This window comes from Erigeron canadensis, chromosome 5 (assembly GCF_010389155.1).
Source record: "Erigeron canadensis isolate Cc75 chromosome 5, C_canadensis_v1, whole genome shotgun sequence".
Taxonomy (NCBI): Eukaryota; Viridiplantae; Streptophyta; class Magnoliopsida; order Asterales; family Asteraceae; genus Erigeron; species Erigeron canadensis.
Window position 1 is genome coordinate 30,620,723 of NC_057765.1, and position 12,820 is coordinate 30,633,542.

The 12,820-nt window shown below is 34.3% G+C and overlaps 2 protein-coding genes across 2 annotated transcripts; both read left to right on the forward strand.

Annotated features, from left to right (window-relative positions):
* Positions 1 to 3,469: 3,469 nt before the first annotated feature.
* LOC122600176 (rab3 GTPase-activating protein non-catalytic subunit) lies at positions 3,470 to 8,650 on the forward strand. Its single transcript, XM_043772847.1, has 8 exons — positions 3,470 to 4,059; positions 5,498 to 5,635; positions 5,737 to 5,928; positions 6,702 to 6,763; positions 6,856 to 7,010; positions 7,596 to 7,744; positions 7,821 to 7,952; positions 8,254 to 8,650. Exons 1-8 carry the CDS (start codon positions 3,706 to 3,708, stop codon positions 8,422 to 8,424), a joined length of 1,353 nt encoding a protein of 450 aa, XP_043628782.1. The 5' UTR covers positions 3,470 to 3,705; the 3' UTR covers positions 8,425 to 8,650.
* Positions 8,651 to 9,726: 1,076 nt separating this feature from the next.
* Positions 9,727 to 11,722, forward strand: LOC122600065 (peptide-N4-(N-acetyl-beta-glucosaminyl)asparagine amidase A). Its single transcript, XM_043772721.1, has one exon. The coding sequence runs from the start codon at positions 9,768 to 9,770 to the stop codon at positions 11,583 to 11,585; it is 1,818 nt and encodes a 605-aa protein (XP_043628656.1). The 5' UTR covers positions 9,727 to 9,767; the 3' UTR covers positions 11,586 to 11,722.
* The last annotated feature ends 1,098 nt before the right edge of the window (positions 11,723 to 12,820 follow it).

Here is a 12,820-nt window from a genome sequence, read left to right on the forward strand (position 1 = left end):
ATTACATCATTACAACATCATATTGTCATCACACTACTTATGCACGTAACTTCTTTCACTTTAAACGTCAACATAACAACATAGGTCACTTCAACATAGATACATTCCCATATAACCTCCCGCATAACCCGGGAAACCAAACACACATAAGATAATCCGATTAAGAGGTTAATTATAGAAAACTACATTTTGTTGTGCCTCCAGCGTGAGAAAACTCATGTATTTTACCTCAAAGAAGAGCACACCAATTGATAACTTAGGTTACCAAGCTTTGCAAGTATTCCTGACTACCTATAACCATTAAACGACTATTAACAAGTTAAACACTCGTTTACTTATGATTATAACCATGCTACAATGCTTAAAACTCGACTCATGTCAATGCTTGACTCAATAAAGATCCAACCATTAAGTTAGAGTTCACAAAACTCGATGAAACTTGACCTTTGATCATTATTTCAATCATTTGGACACTTTTAATTTTGATTCATCTTTAAAGAACATTAGCATTGGAAAATAAACTCTTCCACGATTTTGTGGATAGCTTACTTGTCAAAAATGGAGTTACGGTTTGAAAGCTATGCTCATTTCAAAATAGATACTTTTTGAGACTGTACAGTGATCTCGACAAGGGTAATTTTGATCTCGATGAGACCATCCAGCCCTCCCACCTCACTGACTTTTAATCTCGACGAGGGTCCTTTCCCCCCTCGACAAGATCAGATCACATATCCCTTTTCGCATGTTGTTTGCACCAATTCGACCTGAATCAAAGCCAAACACTACCCCACGACTTGTAGCCTTAAAATCGACATTAAAAACATGTTTCCAATGACCAATTGATGTCATCAAAGGATACGGAAATCAATTGCATCAAATCTATTACCGGTTGATTACCGAAAACCTAATAAACGATAATAAATTGAAATCCTTCATACCCAACCCTTAAGATCCGAATTGATTGGGTAAAAACCATTCAAATGACTCAACAACTGATCAATAAATCATATCTTACCTGGAAAGATGATTAAAGGATCAAAATATATGCGAAATCACTCCCGAATCGACCCGAAATTGCTCTAAGCTTGAAGGAGGAGCCTAGGGTTTTGTGTGTGAAAGTTTAATAGGGTTTTTGATCTGATTTTATGACTTTAAGGGTGTGATATGCACCCTATATCTGCTGGAACAATTTTATAAACTTTACATCTAGACCCTCGCACTTCCTTGTAACTCGTTACGTTACTTAATTGCTTGTTTAACGCATACGGAAACACTTAACGACTCTTAAATCCTATCGATAACACTTAATGACTTTATTATTATTATCAACTTTATTTTTATAATTACTTTAATCACTTTAACACATATCTCACGTTAATTATTTAATTCACATAAGCACATATAAAACACATAGCAACTAACGATCACTAACGACAAGTTAACGGTCAACGTCAAAAAGTTTTAGGATGTTACATTATATGAGGATAAGTTAATAATCCTCAACCTGTTGAGGAAAAGGTTTTTCCATTTATTAGTCTTGTAAAAAGCTTTAGAAAAAGGTTATTCCATTAGAGTAATAGCTTTTTAATATGTTGAAGTTAATGGATTAATTAGATAGCAAAATAAAAATCTTTCAAAGACTTTTTTGCATTGTAAATGCTCTTAGAGGGTATCCAATACTACTCGTTTCTCACTCGTCTGGGGATTAGTCCTTTCACGGACGAGCCCACGTACACCATTAGGTGGGACTTGTCCTTTGACTCGTTCTTTTGATATTAGTCCGTTCAGGGAAGAGTTGTCTTTTAAGAGTGTGTGGTGTTTGAGGGATTAATGGTAGGTCCAAGATTAGTCCTTTGTATTGGGTATGTTTTTATGGGATTAACCCTTGGAGTGTTTTTTCTTGATATGACGCTGACTAGGACTAGTCCTTCAGGGATGCGTCTTAACCATTGGCTAGCCTCTTAGATGATATTTGTATTTATTAGAATAAGAAGATTTGTATCATAACTTTTGGTTTTGGCCATCCAACAATTTATCTCCATAGATTGGTTAGCATCCCCATAGATTGGTTAGCGACGATATAAGTATAAAGATATTATTTAAGAATGACAAATAAACTCATATTCAATGTGGAAACCGAAAATCTGAGGTTTTGGGCCTGGTTCGAGTTCGAATATGTGGATCTCGAGCTTGAAATGGGATGGTTATATTCGGTTTTTTTTTTAAGTTTGGGTTCAAGAACTATTTTAGATGGTTATTAGAAAATATGACACATTCTAGTTTAAGAGAAACTACATAAATATTTGTTATAATTAAACGGATTTTAAAATACAGTAAAAGTTAGCAAATCCGAATTATCTGTGATGAAACCAATTACCCAACAGTTATTAAGTAAACCGATAATCGTCAAGTTCAGGTTTAAGATGTGGATATGTAATTATGTCCAAACAAGAATGCACTCCACCTATATCCAATCAATAAATTTAGTTCCAAATAAACTATACAAGAAAATGAGTGACAAATTATTTTAGGGAAAATCAATTATGCATTTTATTGCAATATTGATAGATGCAATTGCATACACAAATTAAATAGATAATTGATATATGACAAAAATGTTTCCTTGATTTTCAAAATAACTAAATAACTACAACAAAAAATTATGCAGTCAATATTATTCAAATGAAGTCCATTATTTTATGGTGAAAAATTTATTTTTTGAATAAACATCGAACTAGAAATCAAAACGAAAAAAAGGAAAAAGAAATTTTTTCTTTTTGAAAAGTAGACTTTTATTCATAACTTGTCAACTCCAAAAATGGGGAGTGACCGGTATTTACAAGTAATATTTACATGTAAACATGGAAACTATTCCAATCTAACCAACTAAAATTGCAATTTCTTGTTCTATTTTTGAACCATAAGAAACTAGTAGTCTTGATTTCATGGAAGACCTTTTCCACCTTCACGTTACCTCCGTTGAACCTTTTCTCATTCCTCGCTTTCCATAGGCACCAACACACCACGAAAACTATACCTTTGAACATCTTGCTGCTCTTCTTGCTTAATCCCGCATATTTATTGACTTCGAAGATATCTTTAACAGAAAAAAAGAAAATCGGTATTACCTTACACCATCGACTGATTCTGTGCCAAATCTCCAGCGCAAGCTCGCATGTACAGAGAATGTGTTCAATCGTTTCCTCTTCTCCTTCGCAAAAACAATAGTCTAAGCACCAAAGGGTACAGTTTCTGGTCTTGAGTGCTGCTAATATCGGGAGTCTATCCATGGATATCCTCCACATAAACATGTTGCATTTTTTTGTAACCCATTTAGATATTTAGACCATTTAAAAATGAATCTATCACTATAATCGTATCGAGTCCTTAGGAAGTCTTTGACACTTTTAACCGAAAATGTATTATCACAGCTACCATCCCACGTCCATTTATCCCTCTGCTGTTTCAAAACAACATTTCCCATCAAAAGGAAAAAGAAATAATACCCGAAAAGATCCAACAAGGACAGTTTAGTACTTCGAGTCTTTTAATCATATTGTTTGTCAACAAACAATTCACAAGCACATCATCACTCACAAAAGCTACAAATTACAAACATCATCATATGATTTAAGGTTTCATCCCAAATTCCATGATCATCATCATCGAAAAAACACAAAAAAATACCTTAAAAAGGTCAAAAACATGTCACGAAAAACAAACCACTTGATAGATCTAGGAACAATATCAACAGTCGATCTATCTGAATTAGGTGCAGGCAAAGAAGCCTGGCTAGACAACCCAAATCTCATTTGCTCACTTGATACCAATTGTCTTGCAATATCCAGCCGTTACTTTATTCTTGTTATTGAATGGTCTCATGGGTCGGGTAATGCTAGCTTCCGGGTCAAGATCCGACCCAATTTGTCACCCATTGAAGCAGAGTATATATCTGCTGTTGAATGGTTGGTTTTTGATGATATAAGAGTTATTGCTGCTGGTACTTCTTGTGGGTATTTGTTAATTTTCTCTCTTTCGGGTGATCTTATTCATAAACAGGTTAAAGTTTTGATCTTTCGTGTCTTTTTTATGTTATTTATGTTATGTTATTTATTTATTGCTTTTTGTATCGAACTTTTATATATTGTTGTTGGAACTTGTAAACTGATGACGTGACACGGGTTTTTGTGACGGGGCATAACTTATATGGGTGTCACATTAGCAGATTGGATAATGTTGGTTGCTTGTGAGCTATACGATAACAAATAATCGAAATTTTTGTTTAGGATAGTGAGTTTGAATGGAGGATATGTAAAGATAGATACATATAAGAACTTTCAAACATTGCAAATAAAAAAAATTATACTCCGTCTGAATGTAGGTGTCCGCAAGAAGAGAAAAGAGCATTGTTTTAGGAATGTGTAATTGATCTGTTACATACCAGGTTCATGTGTCTATTCTGTGGTTTGAATGCGCATAGTTTTTAAAAGAATTGTACTTACGGGTAGACACATGAACAGGCTAAAAGCTAAAAGCTACTTAATAAGTTTTCCTGTTTTATCTTATGTCTTACTTTCGCTCACAACTGATTTGCTTTAATGTGGTATGAAATGTTGATCATATTGTCAACTCACTTCACATTCTTTATCATCCATCTGTATAACCCCATTACCCCACCTTAAAGTAACTGAATCTATATTCAAATTTTCTGCCAAAATATACAATAGATTTGATGTCAATATTGAGGTACTTTACTTTAGATCACAACAGGCTAAATTATAGTGGAGAGTTTTACTCATCTCCATTGGATGGCTTTATAGCAATATATTTATTGCTGAGAGCCTGAGATCCAAAACAAAGATATCAGAGGATCTCCGTGTTCAAGTTACCTGGGGAGAGCGAGTCTTTGACTCAGATGGACACAACCCAACCAGGATATCTCAGTGATCGTCTCAACCCTTTCCCTAACTCCCAAGATGTTTACCTCAAGAGGTTTGAACCTGAGACCTCTTGTGAGGACATCTGGACGCCTAACCACTAGTAATAATATAAACAGAGATAAGCTAGCTTTCTTTCCTGGAGATGACAATTTTAAATCATTTACTCATGAATGGGTCTATCTGGTTTTGTTTTACTCACTTGGCTAACGAAGTAAATTAACTTAACGGGGAATGTTTCAAATGGATAGTGCAGGTCAAATCAGTTAATGGCTGTCTGTCTCACACTCTCACTATCATAACCTCTTAAATGGTTATATATGCATTAGTCAGATGATTATTGTAATCTCTTTCTTTCATTTTCTTTTTTTAATTTTATTTGCGATCATAATCAGCACATCCCTTATCTATAATTATGAAAAACTTAAAAGAAAAGGGATGGTGTTTTTGGGCCAACTACACAGGCATGTGTTTTGTTTACCGACGTGTTTCAACTTGAGTATCTAATCATCTCATCAATAAATGGAATTTGACTTTAAACTGCCATGATGGTCTTGCAGCTTGTATATCCTGAACGTATTATAAGGTTAAGAGTACGTGGAACTAAGCGAGATATTGCAGAGGATACATCATCATTTGAGGAAGTGTGTGTCATTATGCCAGGCATAATAGCTCGTTTCGACGGATCTGATATTCAGGTATGTCATATGATCTGCGAGGATTGATTTTGATATTTGAATGTTCTATGATACTTAGGCAAAACATCATTCTGGTGAAGTAAGTTTTGCTTGACATGCAGAGGGTACTCCAGCAATGGTATCAAGATACTCAAAATCGATTTTGGAACCAGTCATCAGCAGATAGAGATCCAGAAGAATCTGAAAACTCATTTGCTCGTATTCCTTACCAAGTTTGGAATGTTAATAAATATGGTTCGTGTGTAGATGCTTCTGTCACTGGTGTCATGCCGCCACCTCTTTTGGAACTACAGGTAGCTACTTACAAAGGAGCACTTTAGGTATTTTACTAAATTAAGATAGATGAAAGTTCACCAATTACAACATAGGAAACTAAATCTAAGAATCAGAGGAGGAATTTAACATAGACGATGCAAGTGCGGTTAATGTATCTTCGTAGACAGTAATGTGCAATTTAAAAATTGATTATTGTGGCTCAAAGAATCACTATTAAATAACCATGTGCTAAAAGTTAGGGATACTCTGGTCTGATACTCTGGCTCTGAAAGGGATGCAATAATCAGTTTTCCTACAACTTCTTATACAGGCATGATAATTTATAATGTTGACTCTAACAGGCTGTTTGAATTTTGCATTCCGAACGTCTTCTTATGTAGTCATTTTAAGCAGTTATAATGTTTGGATAACATATTCAGCATCTTGTATGATTATTTGGTTAGTTAACAGTAGCCAGTAGCCCAATAGGCAATTCTGGATAAGTAGTTTCCATTCTAGCTGTAACAAACTGATTAGTGAAGGTCAAAATATACTTAGCTTACCTAGTTACACTTTTCTTTAAGAACTAATAATGCTTTATCTTGAATCAAGTTAGAATGCAAATCCAAACATCCCCTTTGAATACGTTGGTACTTTCAAGTAAAAGTAAAATTACGATGATACTGTGCTTACGTATGTGTATGTACAAATAAATATTAACGAATGTTGCAAATATTTTATCAAATGAGTTTTGGAGTGTATCTGAAGGGTATTCTGGTATTTGAATTCAGCTGCTTTTATTGTTGAGCAGTCAAGCGATCGCTACTTTTGTGCCATCACCATTGGAGTTGATGCCGTGATATCAGCATTCAGGTTGGCAGCCAGTCATCAGTTTCTTATACAACACCTTCACGAGTGATTGACATTGTGATTCATTAGCTTTGTCATTTTTTTTTCACTATAAGGCTTTCTGAAGACCGTAGCAGGTCATTCGTGGGAGCCATTCTGTCAAAGGTTGTTCCTGCAACATTTTCAACGATAGCTTCTTTCTCCAAGTTGGTATGGAGGAGCCCACCACCAACAAAAAAGCCCGAACCAAAGCCACAACCATTTGCTCGAGGTCAGGATTATTCTTAAATTTCAGGGTTTATATAAAGATTGAACCCCTTCCACAATCAAATTAAGGTTTTTTATTTTATATTTGGTCTGAGTTTTTATGAAGCCTTTAGGAGTCTTATAAGTATTGAATAATTAGTCTGATACCATTCGGAGTATACTTTTTGTCTAGCCATAGAGAACATTACTTATGTCCTGAAATCATTAGTTGCCTTAACTAATTAAAGTATGGAGGCACTTAACATCATCCAAAAATGATTATTACAACTTCAAACATTTAAGACACTAGAGGTGGCAAGATGTGCTTCGTGGATTGGGTATTGGGTCAAAGCATGTAGTTTTTGGTATAGGTCAAAAAAGCTGTGTCAGGTTGATTCTGAAATAGGTCAAGTTTTATTAGTTATAAAATTAAGTTCGTGTGTCAAATACAATATTATTTTGATAATAATCTAATATGTAGTACGGGTCAAAACAAGTATTCGGGATCTTTTATTAATTAGAAATGCACTTTTGAGTCATCTTTGCTAATTATTTATTGAAATACATATCTGTTATAGTTGCTGACATTATGCCTTCCAAACTCGTGCAGCGTTACCTCTTACATGTTTGAAAGATCACCCGAGAAAGGGAGAGAAGCTAACCCTATCACCTAGTGGGACTTTGGCTGCAATAACAGACTCACTAGGTCGTATTATGCTATTGGATACTCGAGCCCTTGTGGTTGTACGCTTATGGAAGGTATTTTTCTATAACCCATAAACAGACACCCGCCACTTTTTTGTATGTTCCTTTTTAGACTTATGAATTCTTTCAGGGGTATCGTGATGCTAGCTGTCTTTTTGTTGAAAGAGTTGTAAATAAAGACTCTGCTGGAGCTCACGGACGTGTAAAGAACGATTATTGCTTATGTCTTGCCATTCATGCCCCTCGAAAGGGGATTGTAGAGGTAATAATATGTAGCATAAATGTATATATAATTGGCATTTACTTAATAGTGGGTTGGTGTAGGGTAATCTCCAAATTTGACGTATCAGACCGTCTTAAGTTTTTTTTGTTCAAGAAATAGGTTTATCACAGAGATTTTGGTATGTGTAAATCATATCCGACACACTAATCGTTGATTAACAAATCTATAAATATATGGACACAAATGTTTATGGTTACTGAAATACGACCTAACATATTACCCAACCTATCCAGATCGCCATGTTTACATTTTCACGTTCACGGATCCATAAACTTTGCAGATTTGGCAGATGAGGACTGGACCCAGGGTTTTAACGGTTCCATGCCCAAAAGGAAGCAAAATACTGCAACCTACATACAGATTTGGATCAACCGTTTCTGCATCATCTTATAAACCATTGGAAGTTTTTCTTCTGAATGGAGATTCTGGTCAACTTTCAAGACTAAACTGATGTTTTCTTCTTCATTTGAAAATAGTTTCTTGATTTTTTTCCTAGTAAAATTATACACCCCAATTGTGTAATGCTAGTGCAAATAGAAAACACCTTCCAAAAAACAAGTCTTCTATAGCCAATCACACTTATGGTCAACGTTTGACTTTTTTTGGATTTTTATATCGAACATAAAAAAATGTCCATACCAGTGAAATTCTGATGCTAAATTTTAGCCTTTTATGACTGTGCATCTTGTTTTACACCTTTATTTTTTGTGTTTATTATTTATCCTTTTAGTTTTTACTTTGTGGGTTCTTCCTTTGAATGTGTATGTTTATTTTTACGGTTCTATCCAATCAAGTGAACGAGCTTTTCCTAAACTTTTTTTTTTTACAACACCCAAGATGTTTTTGATTAAATAATTTCACTAATTATATCTGACATATATGTTTTAGGATTACTATTTAGATTCTATATATACTTTCTAGCATTCTTTTGAACCTTTCTTTTTTGTAATTGAAGTGTACTTCAGATTTAAGCTAAATGTTATATGATTACAAATTTATAAATAATCAGTCTTTCACTAAATAATTAGACATGTACAACAGACTCATTATAAAATATTCTATATTTAATTTGGAAAACTATCTGTTACTTTTAAAGGGGGTTATTGTGTTCTTCACTCTTCTGATAAAAACAATGATCTTGCTTATTGTATATCCAAAATTATTCAACTACTCAATGTTGATAAAAACAAAGAAATAGTTGATATTATATACATATAAATGAAAACCTAATTATATACTCCGTATTATATACATAAAAACGAGTTAATGGATGAAGTTTTTTCCATCTAAATACATTGAAAATACTGCTAATAATCGAGTAAATGAATGAAGTTTTTTCTTTCAGATTATTCGAAAAATGTGAAAGTTTTGATTTACTAGACATAACATGAATATTATATAAACGAGTGAATGGATGAAATTATTTCCATCTAAATTATTTAGAAAATACATGATATCATTATTTACATAGACCGTTTATAATCAAGTGAATGAATGAGATTGTTTTTTCATGCGAAAGTTTTGATTTACTTGATATAACATGAACCAAACCTTTCTCCAAACACTTTATAGATTATGCCTAACGAAGTTTGAACTTGTAGATGGATATATACTTACCTTACATATCTTTTTAAATATTGGCATCATAATAATCCAGTTTAAAGCATATATCCAAAAACCAACTGTAAAACTATATACTTATAAAGTCATGTTTTTTTCTGAACTCTTTTTAACTACTTTTTTATACCTCAAAAACACTCGAAACATACACATTGTTTTTGCCAATCACAAACAATGGCTTCTTCTTCTTCAATCTTACTCTCTCTCATCACCATCCTTACATTCTCACTCATCACCACTGCCACGTCATCATCTTTCAGGCCACATCATCTCACCACCAATGACCACCCACCAACCACCACCAATGACATCACCACCTCCACCATCAACAACCAACCAACAACTTTCTTTGAAGTTACAAAACCAATCTCACTCCCAAAAACAAAACCTTGTACAACACTTGTCTTACAACATGATTTTGGATATACTTATGGCAGCCCCCCTGTTTCTGCACCTTATTACCCACCAACAAAAAACAACAATTGCCCATCAAATAATTTTGACAAGATTGTTCTTGAATGGTCTGCAACTTGTAAAGGCAGACAATTTGACCGAATTTTCGGTGTTTGGCTAAGTGGAGTTGAGCTGCTCAGAAGCTGCACTGCAGAGCCTAGAGCTACTGGAATTGTTTGGAATGTTCAAAAAGATATTAGTAAGTATTATTCTTTACTTATGATGGCTAATCAAACACTTGATGTTTATTTAGGGAATGTTGTTGATAGTACTTATACTGGTGTGTATCATGTTAATGTTAGTATACATTTTTACCCTAGTGAGGATAATAAAGTTAGAAGCTTTTTGCCCGATTCGGGTCAAAAATGGGCTGATTTGATCATACCCATATCAAGAAAGTTCCCAGGGAATGATGGGTTATGGTTTGAAGTCAAGAATTCGACTAACGTACAGTCGGAACAGTTTGTAATTCCACAAAATGCATATAAGGCTGTTCTTGAAGTGTATGTTTCGTTTCATGAAAACGATGAGTTTTGGCCTACTAATGTACCTAATGAGTATATTTCGGATAACAACTTGACTGGTTTACCAGGTAATGGACCGTTTAGGGAAGTTGTGGTAAGTTTGGATGGCGGAGTGATTGGTGCAGTTTGGCCTTTTACGGTAGTTTACACAGGTGGTGTTAATCCGTTGTTGTGGAGACCGATTTCTGGCATTGGGTCGTTTGATCTTCCTACGTATGATATTGAGTTGACCCCCTTTTTAGGAACACTTTTAGACGGTAAAAACCATGATATTTCTTTTGGTGTCACGAATGCTTTGAATGTTTGGTATATAGATGCAAATTTACATGTTTGGATAGATAAAAAGAGTGAGAAAACAAATGGGAAGCTTTTGACACAAAATATTTCACCTCTTCATGTTTCTTTGGTCTCTAACTACACGGGTTTGAATGGTACATTTGTCACTAAAGTCAAGAGATCAATAAAGTCAAGCGGGTGGGTACAATCTTCCTTTGGGAAAATTGTAACCAAATCAACTCAGGAATTTCATTATAGTAATATTATGGTAATGGCGAAAAATGGGGACTCACAAGTTGTTGATCAGATAATTGGATTCAATGACAGTGTGAATGCCAAAGAGTCATCTTCTTCTGTTCATTTAACAGAATCTTTAAAATCGTTTTCCTTTTACATAGACTCGGATACGGTTGACAAAGGGAATGGAACTTATGCCGCGTTAGCAAATATTACTTTGGGTTTCAACGAGATTAAGGTTGATAATTTGGGGTCTAAATCTTCATTAAGCGTTCTTGAAAACGTACAAAATGGACAGGGCTCGATGCTTGTAAAGGGAAACTTAGTGGTTAGTGGATTGGGGAGTACACAGCAGATGTATAAATATGTTGATGATAAATCTTGCTACTTTAGGGATGTAAGTGCCTCAAATTACACGATTATATATGATAAAGAAGGCCATACGTGCAGTAAAAGAAAAAATTCAAGATTTAGTTTTTTATCTGACCGTCATGCAATTTAAAGGGTCTGTATCGTCTTATCGATCTTTAGGTGTTCTATTTTCCTTTTTTTATTCGACTGTATTGTTATCTTTCCACAAGTTATGTTTATTAGGATTTAGTGAAATTATAATAAGTAATGAAAAATTCATTGCAGATTTCTTGTGGTATTGGGTATATTTTTATAAAACAGCTGTTGGCAACACAGTTCTTATTCCTGGTTATAACTATTAAAGATGGCAAAATAGGTGGGTCTGGAAGGTCAGATAATGGATTAAAACATCGTTTCATGTCAGTTTTGATTGACCCGAAACTCTTCGTCTAAGTTTTTTATGAATGATTCGTATGTCATACATGGTTACAAAAAGAGGATACACTTTGGGCGAATTTTGACCTATCTGACCCATTTTTGATCTGCTTATTCTAATCTACCAGTTTGACCATATAGATTATAAACCATGACCAGATTCAACGCATTCATTCATAGCTCATAAGTAAGGGGGACAAAAATTTGAAATCACCACCTCTTATGGCAACTATATTACCTTTGGCTGTCTTTTGCAGATTACTTAATTGCCACTTGAAAGTGTCTTTCTTATGAAATACACTCCCGGTCAGTTTATTACTTCTGATACGTTCATGCTAGATATTTGAGAATCAGTATATACACGCTTCTATGTTTTGCTACTTCTCATGAGGCTACTTTCAGACTTCTGGTACGACTCAAAAGTTCATATTCCTATTTGGTCTTTCTTTTGCTTTACACAATTTGAATACTTCCTATTTACAAATTCATATAGGGTAAGAATGGTGGGTATGCCTGTTTGTACTTTTTTTTTGTAGATCATCAAAAAAAAATAAAAAAAATGACCCAGGTTATATCAGATAAATCATCATCTGCCTTTCAGTCTCTCAACATTAATTGGTTGGTAACTTGGTACTTAAATCGCGCTAAATATGTAGTATCGCCATCTTATTGAATATATTTATATTTTTCTCAATAGCTTTCTATTAATTTTCAGCATGCTCTTTTAGCACATAGTAACTTTTGCATATAAGATTGTTAGAACTGTAACTTTTTGTTGCATAATGTGATGGGGTTTTAGTACGGAAATCCTTCAAATGATTCTGTCCGTCTGCCACCTTATAGAAAGATTTCTACTGGAGGCTAATCTTTATTATGAAGACCTAGAGATAAGCTTATTGGACCGAAAGCCGAAGCCTTATTTCGACCTGAGCGAACCAGGCCTAGCCCGGC

Coding starts and splice junctions, on each gene's coding strand:
- LOC122600176 (XM_043772847.1), top strand. CDS start 3,706: ATGTCACGAAAAACAAACCACTTGATAGATCTAGGAACAATATCAACA. Junction 5,636..5,736: donor TCGACGGATCTGATATTCAG/GTATGTCATATG, acceptor CTTGACATGCAG/AGGGTACTCCAGCAATGGTA. Junction 7,011..7,595: donor GCCACAACCATTTGCTCGAG/GTCAGGATTATT, acceptor AAACTCGTGCAG/CGTTACCTCTTACATGTTTG.
- LOC122600065 (XM_043772721.1), top strand. CDS start 9,768: ATGGCTTCTTCTTCTTCAATCTTACTCTCTCTCATCACCATCCTTACA.